At 48.2% G+C, this 14,116-nt stretch overlaps 1 protein-coding gene across 1 annotated transcript in view; it reads left to right on the top strand.

Moving 5' to 3' along the window:
• SLIT1 (slit homolog 1 (Drosophila)) overlaps positions 1–14,116 on the top strand; it is a 209,187-nt gene that overhangs the window by 192,128 nt on the left and 2,943 nt on the right. Inside the window, exons 27-34 of the mRNA XM_006880074.1 lie at positions 351–475; positions 695–792; positions 5,361–5,500; positions 5,640–5,733; positions 7,037–7,174; positions 11,188–11,425; positions 13,288–13,418; positions 13,856–14,010. Coding sequence (XP_006880136.1) covers positions 351–475; positions 695–792; positions 5,361–5,500; positions 5,640–5,733; positions 7,037–7,174; positions 11,188–11,425; positions 13,288–13,418; positions 13,856–14,010 — 1,119 coding nt within the window. The remainder of the gene's footprint in view (positions 1–350; positions 476–694; positions 793–5,360; positions 5,501–5,639; positions 5,734–7,036; positions 7,175–11,187; positions 11,426–13,287; positions 13,419–13,855; positions 14,011–14,116) is intronic.

Genomic DNA, 14,116 nt, shown 5'->3' on the forward strand with positions numbered 1-14,116 from the left:
GGTTTGTGCGGGGAGAAGGGTGCAACAATGAATGAATGGAATTCCAAAATCTCTGTAGATGTTCATTGAAATGAAAAATAAACAAACTAAATTAAAAAAAATCAAATCCTCTTATTAATCTTAGCCTCCCCGACAGGGCTGGCATCCCCAGGAAGTGAGCTAAGCATGGCTTACTTGTGCCCACTTCATAATCTGTAGTGAACACTTCCATGTTCTATTATTTACATCAAAGATGAGATCCGCATGAAGGTATTCACTGTTGATCAGTAGGTAAGCATGAGAAAACTGTGCTTACCTGGCTTATTTGGTCTTCCGCCTTGCCTCCACTGACACCCTCCTCCTTGCTGCAGGTCCCCCCACTCTGGCTGTCCAGGCCAAATGTGATCCCTGTTTGTCCAGCCCGTGCCAGAACCAGGGCACCTGCCACAATGACCCCTTTGAAGTGTACAAGTGTACTTGCCCCAGTGGTTATAAGGTGAGTCGGGGCTGGGGGAGGCTGGGGGGCGGGGCCTTGTGTGTGCTGCTGGGTAAGGCAGGAGCAGATCTGTGACTGGGTCCCCAGGGTCCTGAAAATGAACATTTGATTGGTGACTTAATATGTAAATGAATGAACATGTTCCATCCTCCTGAGGAGGGGCTGGTGTAGCTCACATTACCCCTGGGGGAGACCCTGCTCACTAACTTTTCTCCCCAGGGCCGAGACTGTGAGGTGTCCTTGGATGTCTGTTCCAGTGGTCCCTGTGAGAATGGCGGGACTTGCCTGGCACAGGAGGGTGACGACGCAGGCTTCACGTGAGTTTGCAGGAACCTGATGAGCAAGTGTGTTGATAGACTGCTGTCCCCAAGCCTCAGTGCCCTCTTGTCTACACGGGGCTTACCCAGGCCTCCCCTTGTCTCTGGGAGGTGAAGTGGGTTTATCCCAGACCACAACCAGAAGGAACTCCCACAAACCCATCAGGCCATGCCCTTCACTTTCCAGATGAAGTGAAGAAGCAGCAGGTAGAGCAGGGCTGGGCGTGACACCTTCTCTCTGCTGCTCCTGGGCATTTTTTTTGCTCTTACTGGCTCTGGGGGCTCCTGCTGATGGCACAGGGCAAGTACAATGACAAGGCCAAGGCCTTTTAAACCCCCATCATTTTGCCCTCAGAGTATCCTGTAAGTCTAAAGCTAATGCGGCTCAGGAACCAATCAGCAGGCAGCCCCCTGAGCCACAGTCTGATGTGGTCACAACAGGGCCAGGTGCCAGAGGTGAGAGCCAAGTCCTGGTCACTCATCTAATGAGTCATATTGCCACCAGTCCACGGGGGACAGTCCTGGAGACCCTACTATCGAGGGCCAGCCTAATGAACCATCTCTAAGCCTTTCCTGTGCTCACCTTCCAGCCAGATCTCCCCCACCTATCTTCCCTCCTGGGGCTCCTGTGAACCCCTGCCCCAGAGCCCCCCCTCCCCAACCCAGAGCTTTTCTGGGGAATTTAGCATATTTAGTTGCTAAAAATAGACTACCAGCCAGCAGAGAGTAAATTGATCCTTTAGAAAAAAGATGTTGCTTCCACTGGCAGAAATGGCCAAACCTGTCTTTGCAAACCCAAATTACCGGATGTAAAAAATAAACTGCTAAATGGCTTCTCCGCCCCACGGTTGCCTTGGAAACGTCATCCTTACACAGGCGCGTGTCCTCCTCTGGGCTTTGGTGAGCTGCTCCATCAAGGCTGTCCCTCCTGGCTCATCAGGCTCTTCAGGGGGTCTGTGGAGAGTCAGGTGCTGACAGGACGCTCCCCAGCAATAGGCTGTGAAAGCTGATAGACCTGGCAGACTTCTGCCGGACCCATCACAGCTTAGAGGGTAGTGTGTGGTGATGAGGAGCACCGGGACGGGCCTGAGAGGGATGCTGAGGTCCTCGAGGACAAGGCTTTTCTCCACGTGCCCAAGAAGCCGATTATCTGGTAGAGGAGACAGTCAGACCATACAAGGTGACTTAAAGATGAGAAGTCATCATCAGAGGACGTTACGAATTGTTCAGGAAGAGGATGCTTCTAGGACCCAGTCCTTCCCAGTCCTTTATCTGTTTCTACTTCACAGAGAAGGAAGTTGAGGGCCTGCTGCAGTGACAGCAAAGGCCAATGGCAGCCCTGCACCCAGCTGTGACACAGGGCAAGAGGTTTCCCTGGGGCCAGTCCCAGGGCCCTGTGGGCTTGTGGGTGTGCATGTGGAAAAGGCAGCAGAGCAGTCTGAGCCAGGCAGGCTCCCCGTCCTGGGCAGAGCAGGACTGGCCTGGGGAGCGGAGGACTGGAGTGACTTGTGAGCTGGCACTTGTGCCAAGGCTGGCAATTACCACAGAAGGAAGAGTCTGTGGTCCTTGGGGCTGCAGTGCTGGGGCCCTGCCAGTAGCATCGAGGGGCAACTCCAGCAGAGCACCCCAGAAGGGAGATGGTGCATCACACCTCCATCCGTCCATCCCTGGGGCACTTCCTGAAATACAAAGCTGACCTCAGTCACCCCTGTTTAAAACCCCTGGGCTGTTCCCTCAGCCTTCAGGAGGAAAAGGAAATGTGGGAGCAGTCTGTACAAAATGCTTTAATAATGTTTTCATTCCCACAGCACCAAAATAAAGTTTTTAAAACGGCCTCTTCCCCTCACATATTTTTAAATTGAAATCTTAAACTTCTTCATCATAAGTTAACTTTTCATCACAGAAAGGGTAATCTCCAGGCTGTTGTGAATATCATGAATATTAAAAAGAAAAATCTCAAACCCAATGCCATTGAGCTGGTGCAGACTCACAGAGACCCCTCAAAATCTTCCTGGGAGTGTAAATTGAAACAGGAGGATATTGCCAATCTGTCTCCCAGAGGTGCTGGCAGACTGGAGCTGCCAGAGACACACAGCCTTTGAGGTAGCAGCACTGTGGACCACCCGCATCTCCAGGGGATTCTCAATAGCTGAGAGTGTGATAGTATTTTGCAATGATGTGAACAAGTGTCTCTTTAACAGTTAATATTGCATCTTGTCCTTTTTCCTTCTCAGATTGGTATTTCCATTCTATGTCTCCTCCTCCCATTTTTCTTCCAATGCTGTGTATTTTTATACTACAGAGTTTTTCCTTAAACTCGCTTTCGTAGTTCTTTGTGACATGGGATCAGACAACAGGGCATATAAACTTGAAGTGCTTTTCTTGGCTTTTGTAGCCACAAGCTTCTGTTTAAGTTTCTTCTGCATTGAGTGATCCTTACAACTTTCAATAATATATTTTGGGTCAAAGGATTGTAATGGTTCTGATTTCAGTTACAAAATTTAGTTGATAAAAATTACACAGAGACCTCTCCTTCATTTCCTTTCAAAGAGGGAGGCCTATCCCTTTGGGATGAAACTTCCTAATTAATCTAGCTTTAGTTCTCACCTTTTAAAAATATTACACACAAAAGTTACTTTTTATTAGGGAGTTCTGGTGGCCTAGTGGCAAGAAGCTTTGCTTTACTCCCAAAGGCACACACTTCAAGGCTACCAGCTGCTCTTTGGGAGAAGGATGGCAGTCTCCTCCCATGTGATTAACTGCCTCTGAAAACCTGCCGCAGGGTCAGCTATGGTTTGGTTCCGACTCTATGGTAAACAACAAATAACAACATTTCTAAGTGAGGGAGCTATTTGAGTTTTTTTTTTTCCTATGGATATATGTTTAAGGATGTTGTTGGATGATTCCAGAATGAGAGGGCTCAGTCTGCTCCTTTTTCTTTTCTTTTTTCATTTTTTTTAAAGGCTGAGGAAGTTTGTTCACTTAACTAAAGCCATGGGGTTAGGATTTTTATTATCACCATGCCACACAATTCTTTCAAATCCTTCTGAGTTTATACGACCCCAAGCCCTAGAGAGATCTGCTATCAGAAATTCTTTCTTAACGCTGGATCAGCTGACCATTCCAGGAGGCCCTTCTCCAGTCACTTCTAATGCATGAACCTGGAAACGGCCTATTTTCTATTTCATTTATTTCTGCTCTTGTTTTTATAATTTCAGTTTTTTTAAAGGGTGTCGGGTTTTCTTGCTGTTCTTTTTCAATTTGCTGGAGATATTGGGTTAGAGAGTCAATAGTCTGTTTTTCCTGTCTTTTGATGTGTTTGCTTATTGCTATAAGTTGACCTCTGATTACTGCTTTGGCTGCTTCCCAGAGGTTTTGGCAAGTGGTGTTTTCATTGTCATTAGTTTCAAGAAACTTTTTAATTTCATTTTTTATTTCTTCTACTACCCAGTCATGTTCAAGCAAGGTGTTGTTCAGCTTCCAAATGTATGGTTTTTTCTCCTTTATCATCCTATTATTAATTTCTAATTTTGTGGCATTATGGTCTGACAAGATGGTTTGTATTATTTCTATGTTTTTGAATCTACTGATGCTTGCCTTGTGACCTAGAATGTGATCTATTCTAGAGAATGTTCCATGCACTTTGGAGAAGAGGTATACTGTGCTTTTTTGGGGTGCATTAGTCTATAGATATCTATGAGGTCAAGTTGGTTTATTGTGTGATTTAATTCTTCAGTATCTCTGTTGAGTTTTTTTCTGGTAGTTCTATCTTTTCTTGAGAGGGGTGTATTAAAGTCTCCCAGCGCTATAGTAGTGTTGTCTATTTCCTTTTTCAGTTTTGTTAATGTTTGTGTTATTTATTTTGCTGGTCTAACTTGCAAATGTAATTTCTTTCCCATTCACTTTCTAATCAATAATCCTAAATGTCCCTCGGTGCTTAGAATTTCAGTCTTTGAGGCACGTCCCATCTTAGATTGGAGGATAGGGGGAATTCTCAGACATTTTAGGGGAAAGTTCATGTGGGATTTGAAGATCTAGAAATTGAAACCTCTCTGCTCCCAAGTCCTTGGAAAATTCCTAGGTACCCCAGGGGAGCACACCCTGGTCTCACCTCCAGGGTCCTCCATACCTGACCTCTGCTCACCCCCAACCATATTCTCACCCTCACCCCTGACAGCTGTGCTCCCCAGTCCTGAACCATTTGGATGAGCACATCCCTTCCCAGAGAACTGGACACTGGGTATTCGCACGTTCCCCTCAGAACTGCCTCTCTCTTTCAGCCTCCACACCAGAGTCCTTGCTTAACCCGTCATCTCCTCCAGGCCCACCTCCTCCAAGGATATCCCTGCTCACTGCCCCCGCCCCTTCTAGATCATGACTGAGCCTCATGAAAGTCAGACCCATCCTCCTCTCTGAGGCTGCAGCACCAAGCACAGGGCCTGTTGTCGGCCTTTAACTATGTAACAGAGGTTGGTGAATGTGGCCAGCTTCCAGCGGAGGTCTGGAAAGGCTGCCACCGGGCTGTGGGGCCACCTGCCTCTCCCCCCGCATCCCCACCTCCCCTGCAGGTGTTCCTGTCCCACCGGCTTTGAGGGACCGACCTGTGCCGTGAACACGGATGACTGCATGGAGCATGCATGTGTCAATGGCGGCAGCTGTGTGGATGGTGTGGGCAACTACACCTGCCAGTGCCCCCTGCAGTACACAGGTAAGCATAGGGGGCTTGGGTGTCAGAGCGGGAGGGCTGACCCCCACCTCAGTCTCTAGAAGTTTCTGCTGGACTGGCTGCCTGGCCCAGCACAGGAGGGCAGCTTCTCTCTCCTGTGTCTCACTAATTCTATCCCCAGGAAAGGCCTGCGAGCAGCTGGTGGACTTCTGCTCCCCAGATCTGAACCCCTGTCAGCACGAGGCCCAGTGTGTAGGCACTCCAGATGGACCCAGGTCAGTGTTGTCTGTTTTGGGGGCCAGGAAGGGAGTATCTCCAAGTCTGACTGGAGTCTACCTCTCTCTACTCTGGGTACCCTCCCAGTCAAGGGAGTAGTATCAGCCACACAGGCTTCTATGCTCACCAGCCTGACCTTGAGTTGATTGTTGACCTCTGAACCTTGTTTTTCCATTTATAAACTGTATGCAGTTCCTCTGGGGCAGCTGAAAGGACATGCCAAAGGGTGCAGGAAGTAGTTATCCAAGTCTGACATCCAGTAGGTGTTCCACAAAGAACTATCAGCACTGCTGATTCACAGCCTCTCAGTGTGGTCTAGTGGTTAAGGAGCTATACTGCAAACCCAAAGGTGCTTAGTTCAAATCCACCGCTGCTCTGCAGAAGAAAGATGGGCAACCTCCTCCTTAGCTATGAGTTGGTTCCCACTTGAGAGTACATAACAACAACAATATTCCTAAGTTCAAAATCCACAAAGCTCTGAAAGTTCATGCCCGTTGGATGGCAGAGTCTGATCTGACCTGAATACATTTGTAATAAAAGCTGACCCTCACTAAGGTTACTAACAGCTTTCATTCATCCCACCCCTGTGAATATCCTTAGATTTGGCAGCAGAGACACCGACATGTTTGATTATGGGACTGACCCCGGTCCCACTGGTGTGTCACAGAGATCCAGTGCTCTGGGGATTGCAGGGCAGTTTTTTTATCACCAGGCCACCAGAGCTCCTTATGAAATCCCTGTGTGGTAAAAATCATTAGCATGCTTAGCCGACTGGCCTCAGTGGAAGCTGGTGGGGACAGGAATCCCTACAGGTTAGGAGTATCTTGCAAGGCCTTGGCTAAAACCTAGGTGGAGGAGCGGGCATTTTGTTGGTCAAGACGGGCAAAGTTGGGCTTTGGGGAGAGCTGTGAGAGGTGGGAAGCTGGGGACTGGCCCTGCATCCAGATGCCTTGGGAGAAGGGCCTCAGCCCTGCACGGGCAGGTCCTGGGGGGACAGAGGAGGGAGCAGCTCAGTGGAGAGCAGGCTGGGAAGGGATGATGTTCGACCTTGGATGTGGTGGTCAGGGTGGACCATGACGAGGGTTCTATCTCCTGCTGTCCCAGCACAGGCCCCATTCCAGGAAGTGGGAGACGCTCCTTCTAGGGCTCAGCTTGACCTCCTGGAGGTTCCCACAGATCCACTGGGCCTGGGAGTTCTTTATCACATGCGAACTCCCCACCCCATGAACCGTGTGGACCCTGGCTGCCCTGGTCAGATTCTGAGCACATGTGGCCATCGTCCCCCTACCTTATCACCCCCAGGTGTGAGTGCACGCCTGGTTACACAGGCGACAACTGCAGCCAGAACCGAGATGACTGTGTGGACCACCGCTGCCAGAATGGGGCCCAGTGCATGGATGAAGTCAACAGCTACTCCTGTCTCTGCACTGAGGGCTACAGGTAAGTGGGCCCTGACGTGCCATGGGGACGCCAGGTTTTGCTAGGGGACCAGGACAGGGCAGGGCCCAGAGCCTGGGAATTGGATCCTGGGGTTTTCACCAAACCTATCCTGACCACAAGGAGCCCCAATGGCGCAATGGTTAGGTGCCCGATACGACCTGAAAAGGTGGTGGTCCAGACCCACCAGCTGTTCTGCAGGAGAAAAGACCTGGAGAGCTGTTCCAGTAACAAGTCTAAGGCCTGGTAAACTCTACACAGTGATTCTACTTTGTTCTGAAGGCTCAGCAGGAGTTGGAAATGTCTCCACAGCACACACCAACAGTCACTAGCAGTGTAGTCTTGGAAACGTTACTTGACGGCTCTGAGTAGAGACAAAGAGTCTCTGGCCTGTTTGGTGTGAGGGTGGGAGGAGGGTGCAGATAACCAGATGAAGCCCATCACGCTCGCCTGCCAGCCGGAGCTCTGCAGATAGATGTCCATTAAGTGTGAGGTTAGGGCTGCTGTGAACCCCTGTCAGTGCTTGTTTACTTGATCTACCATCTTGGCTCCCTCTTTCTGGCTCATTCACTCCCCACGCTACACTTATGCCTTTAAAAAAAACCACAAACCCACAGCTTTGTTCGTCTGCAATTTAAAAATCAAACAACGTGTACAATTCAGTAACTCCATGTGTGTGTGTGTGTGTGAGTGTGTGTGTGTGTGTGTGATCAAATTGGATCTGACTGGTACAGGAAGAGATTGCCCCTTCTCCAGCGGAGCATCTGGTGATTCTGGAGATCTGCATACCTCTGGGATTGCAGTGCAGCTTTTTGCCAGTAGGCCACCAGAACTCCCAATTCAGTAACTTTTAACATATTCACAAAATTGTGCAGTCATTGCCATGGTCAGCCTTACACCATTTTTCTCACCCTAAAGAAACGCTCTTCTGTCCTTTGTGAATGGTTTCCTTCACTTAGCATACAGTCAGCCACGTTTTACAACATGAATTAGTACTTCATTTCCGTTTACTGCTAAACAATATTCCATTGTGTGAATACACCACAATTTGAAGATCTAGTCATTAGCTGATGGATGTTTGAGAAGGTTCCACTTCTGGGGTATTAGACAATAATGCTGCTATGCACCTTTGAGGGAGCTCTGGTGGTATAGTGTGTATGGAGTTGCATTCATCATTAACCCAAAGGTGGGACCTCTCTCCAAGCTGGGATCCACCAGTGGTTCCCCCGGAGAAAGATGGCCATTCTCCTCTCCTGCCATTTAAAGCCTTGGGGGTCAGCTACGAATGGATTCCCACTCGATGGCAATGTGAGGGGTGGGGGTCAAGGGATAAGATAGACATTTCTGTATGTGTGTATGTACACGCACACATGCATGTGTACATACACTATATTTTCAATTCTCCTGGGCATATATCAGGCAGACGTTGAATTGATAAGTCAAACTGTGACTGTGTTTAGTTATTTGAGGAATTTCAAGACTGCTTACAAAATGCTCACCAGTGATATGTAGTTGTTATTTTTGTTATGTGCCGTCATGTCGCCTGTGACTCATAGCGACCCTATGTACAACAGCCCTAAAACCTGCTCTGTCCTGTGCCAATCGCACTGTCTCCACACACCTACCTCTATTACCCCAGTCACTGAATCAATCCACGTCATAAAGACTCTTCCCCTCCTGTGCTGTCCCTCCACCCTCCCGAGCATGATGTCCTTCTCCAAGGACTGGTCCCTCCTTGCAACATGTCCAGAGAATAGCTGTGCATCTTGACTAATACTTTGTCTTTTTTATCATATCCATCCTAATGAGTGTGAATGAGTAGCTCACTGTGATTTTGATTGGCATTTCTCTGATGACCAACAATGTTTGGTATTTTTCTTGTGCTTATTGGCTATTTATTTATACATCTTCTTTAGAGAAATATCTATTCAGATCCTTGAGTGATTTTAAAATTGTCTTTTTATTATTGATTTACCATAGCTTTAATATGCTCTAGAGACAGTCTCTGACCAGATCTATATTTCGAACAAATTTTCTTTCATTCTGTGGATTGTCTTCTCACTTCATTTTTAGTTAGTTGTTGTTGTTAGTGAGCTTGTGAACCTCAGATCTGAAGCCTGTCCTATCCTGCGCCCTCTTATTATTCCTGAGGGTCTTCTCCTTCACTGACCCTCCACCTTCCCAAGCATTATATCCCTTTCCAAGGAACAGCTTGTCCTAACAACATGTCCATAGTTTTATTTTGGGGAGAAGGGAGGAACTCAAAAGATGACAATTCCCGTTGGTAGCAGGATACAGTTAGGACGACTTCCACAATGTCCTTACAGGTCCCTCAGCCTTGAGCCTTTAGGCCAGTGTTACAAAGTCCTCAGTCTTGCATATGTGGACCGCCAGCCCCAGTTGTCCAACACACTTGAGCAAAGGCTCTAAGCTCTGGTCCCAGTGGTGTAGCATCCCAAGGTCCCACCTCACATCAGGGGTCAGCTTCTCCAGCTCACATCAGGTCTCTAGTTCTCTGCTATGGCTGCTGTTTCCCTCCTTGTCAGTCTGGTGTCCTCAAGGATAAGCTGCATCCCCTTGTTTGCTCCTTTCCTGGTGGAAAGATGGAACATGACCAAATTTTAGAAAATGCCCTGTATCTATTTTTGTCATTTTTGTTTTTATGGTCATGTCTAAGAAAACTTTGTGTATGTAATTCAAAGACATGAAAATTCACATGCATCTATTCATCTAAGAGTTTTTTTTAGTTTTGGCTTTTATATTTAGGCCCTTGATTCTTTTTGAGTTAGTTTTGTATGTAAAGTAGGGTAGGATCCCAAACTGGGCTTATATCCTGCAACCTTAATGAACTCTTTGTTAGGCTAATAGTTTTTAAGTAGATTCCTTAGAATTCCTATATCATCTGCAAATAGAGGTAGTTGTACTTCTCATTTTCCAATCTGGGTGCCTTTTATTTTACTACTTAATTGTTCTGTTTGTCACTTCAGCCCAATATTGATTAGAAACGGTGAGAGCAGATATCTGTCTTCTTTTGGATCTTAGGGAGAAAGTAACCAGGCTTTTCATCATCAAATATAATGTTAGTTGTATATCGTATCTGGCTGATGAAGTTCTCATCTATTCCTACATCTGGCTTGTTTGTTTGTTTACTATTCAATTTTTTAAATTGAGATTTTAATGAAAGTTTATAGAGAACTTGGATTTCCATTCATTTATTGTTGCACATTTTCCTCCCTGCCCACCGCTCCCTCCCCTATTCAATGTTTTTATCATGAAAGGCGTTGAATTGTGTCAGAGACATTTTAATCTCTCATGTGATTCCCACTCTCCAAAAACCTAGGAAGGTCAGCTATGAGTCAGTTCTGATGCAATAGCAATGAGTTGAGCTGATTGAGAGGATGATGTGTTTTTAGTCTTTTATTCTATTCATTACACTGGTGGATTGTACGGATGGATTTTGGGATAATATACCAAGCTTGTATTCCCGGTAGAAATCCCATGTGGTCATGGTATGTAATCTTTTTTATACATTGCCCCCTGCCTTCTAGTTGATTCTAACATACAGTGAGATTCCTAGAGGTTTCCAAGGCTTGCTAATCTTCACAGGAGTAGACCCTCCATCTTTCTCCCAAGGAGCAGATTTTCTATAAAATTGGCTTAGTAAAATCTGCCTTGTAGGGTTTTGACACCACCAGCGAGTGCTTCTCAGTAGTTAATGTGCATGTTAATTACTTGAGATCCTGTGGACATGGAGATTAAGATTCACTAGTTTTTCTACATCTGACTAGTGCCCAGATGATGTGCATGGGGGCCAGCACTTGCTTCTCACCTCATTTTGCTATATCCTCCTGGCTCTTAGATCTCTTGGGGTAAGTGTTAGGAGCATCCTGTGTCATCTCCAGGAGCCTTTTACCCAGAAAGAAGCACAATCACTCCTCTCCAAGGCTGTGGGAGAGTGTACCCTTCCCCCCCCCCCCATAGCCCTGTGCTGTCTGACGCATGTCCTCTCCCTTCAGTGGACAGCTCTGTGAGATCCCATCCCGGCCGCCTGCCCCCAGGAGCCCCTGTGAGGGGACGGAGTGCCAGAATGGGGCCAACTGTGTGGACCAGGGCAACCGGCCCGTGTGTCAGTGCCTCCCAGGCTTTGGCGGCCCTGAGTGTGAGAAGCTGCTTAGTGTCAACTTTGTGGACCGGGACACTTACCTGCAGTTCACCGACCTGCAGAACTGGCCGCGGGCCAACATCACGCTGCAGGTGCGTGCCCAGGAGCCTGATCACAGAGGGGAGTCAGGGGTAAGATGCATCTTTGCCCAGGAGAACCAGAAGGACCCCTGGCAGGTCACTTTCTCTGTGTCAGCATTGTGGCATAAAGTAGGAAGCACAACTGGAAAGCATGTCAGCTCACAAAATGAATCACAGGAGCCCAGGGTGGAAGTGGTGGTCTCATAGACAACATGATCCCAGCAACTAGATGTGCCTGGCCTCTCTTTGACCCTGTCTTCTGCTTGTCAGTCTTGGCTTTCAGTGCTCCAGATGGGCTTGCTCCATGGGGCTGGGTGTAGCCAGAGGATTGGCCCTGGGTTTGTATTTGTAGCCCATTGCTCCTGGGGTCCTTTAAATGATCCTTTTCATGCCTTGAATTTCATCTCAGAACATCATGATGCTGAGATGGGAGGGAAATCAAACTCCAGTTCAACAACACTGATGAGTAACATGGATATTTTAGAAAATACCTCTTATTTCTTGGGAAGGCAGAGGGAGTGACTTCCGTTAAACACCACTGGTAAACATTTTAAAGCTCCTTTTTGTTGTTGTTAGGTGCCACCAAGGTGACTATGACTCATAGTGACCCAATGACCAGCAGAGCTAACTGTTGCCCTAACCTGCGCCATCTTCGCCACCTCTGCCAGGCTTGAGCCCACTGTTGCAGTCTCTGTGTCTACCCAGTTTGTTGAGGGGCGTTCTCTCTTTCATGGACACCCCTCCACCTTCCCAGCCTGATGTCTTTTTTCTGAGGACTGGTCTTTCCTGACAGCACTCCTCTTTAGACATATGTTTCTCTGCAACCCATTTCTTATTATAATCGCCACATCCTTCTCCTCTCCTTTCTCTCCTCCTCCTCTTGGGCTTCCCTTTCTTCTACCCCCAGAGCCCTTCAGCCTCTCAGATATGCTCACCTCCTCCACATCACTGCTTCCTGTCCACTTACACTGTCCACACAACAAGACGACAGCTATCTAAGGGCTCACAAAACAAAACTTGTAAAAACCCTAACTGGTCTTTGCCTCAGGGCTATCCTGAGAGGGGTCAGTTTGTCCCAACATGCCCTTGGTATCAAAAGAAGGTTCTTCCTTGGCAGCGCTAATTGGACAGTCATCCCAGTAAGGTCTCTGATTGGCCTGGTCACATGCTCATTCCATCTCTAAGTCCAGGGCGACAGGGTGACAGGATCAGTCCAGCCTGGGCCCTGAGTCACTCTCTACAGATCAGGGAGCTGACGTTTTTTCTCAAAAGGAAGGGAGGAAGAAGGACAAAATAAGAGGGTGTGTGTGTGTGGGAACAAACCCAACTAAACAAATATGATTCCTACAATGTCTTAGTGGGATCTCCTTATCAGGGCAAAAAAAATCAGCTTTTGCTTTTGCAGCTCTCACAAAAGGCCCTATAACTTTAGTGGGTCCTTCATCATTCAGGCACCTCTGACTGAACTTTGGGGAGCCTTCTTGAACTTGTGCTTTGTAGTTCCCCTCAGGGGAACTAACCCTGGGGTGCTCCCACACAGCAGGAGTGTCTGCAAGTCTGAGTGTTCTCACTCCAGCATGTCCTCTCTGGGCACAGTGCTTCTAGGGGCCCTACCTGCCCTTTCCAGTCTCCACTGGCCCGTCAGCCCTCCCTGTCTGACCCTGGCTAGATAGGCAGTAGGTGGTATTTGAACTGGCTACTTCCAGACATTCCGTGATCTCTAGAGAACATGACTCCAGGGAGACTGGCTGGGCAGGGGGGATAGTGGTCCTTAATTCTTTTCCAGTCTTGGGGCCCATCTGCCCCATTTACCATCCCTGTGTGGCTGGCTGCTGGGTGGGGTGGGTGGGAGAGAAAGTGCCATTTCCCACCAGGTGTCCACGGCAGAGGACAATGGGATCCTGCTGTACAATGGGGACAATGACCACATCGCTGTTGAACTGTACCAGGGCCACGTGCGTGTCAGCTATGACCCAGGAAGCTACCCCAGCTCAGCTATCTACAGGTTGGCTTTCTTATGCCCAGCAGATGCCCTCAGGGTTCAGGGGCAACCAGGCGGGGTCTCCTGGGCCGGAAGTGGGTGGTTATTGGAGCCACTAGATATCTAAGCTGCTCTAGTAGAAAGAACATGTGAAGCGTCTAGTCAGCCCCTGCTTAGTTAGGTCTGAGGTTCTCTGAGGCCCAAGCAGCTGCCTATCTTGTCACCACTTCAGAGGGGTTCCTCAGTGAAGATGGATCAGTTGGGACCTTTACCCCAAACCCCTTAACTTTCCCCACGGAGCTCTCAGACCAGGAGAGACCAAGCCACTGAGTTCCCACAGTCCCTCCCTTAAAGATCTGGTCCCTGGGATGAAGCTGTTGGATCACGTGGCCTTTCTAAGGAAGCACCGAGCCCAGACTGAAGCCTACCCCCCGGGGTGGGGGCACCCTGTCTTCTTCCAGTGCCGAGACAATCAACGATGGGCAGTTCCACACGGTTGAGCTGGTCACCTTCGATCAGATGGTGAATCTTTCCATTGATGGCGGCAGCCCCATGACCATGGACAACTTTGGCAAGCACTACACTCTCAACAGCGAGGCCCCCCTCTATGTGGGAGGTGAGGACTTGGCCCAGTGGAGGTGATAGTGATTGCAAGGTGGAACCTCTTTGGCTGGACACGTGTTGAGAAAGCTACTGTCCAGGGCATGGAAGTATGAGGAGAA

This window comes from Elephantulus edwardii, unplaced genomic scaffold (assembly GCF_000299155.1).
Source record: "Elephantulus edwardii isolate Elephantulus edwardi_28Jun2011 unplaced genomic scaffold, EleEdw1.0 scaffold00006, whole genome shotgun sequence".
Taxonomy (NCBI): domain Eukaryota; kingdom Metazoa; phylum Chordata; class Mammalia; order Macroscelidea; family Macroscelididae; genus Elephantulus; species Elephantulus edwardii.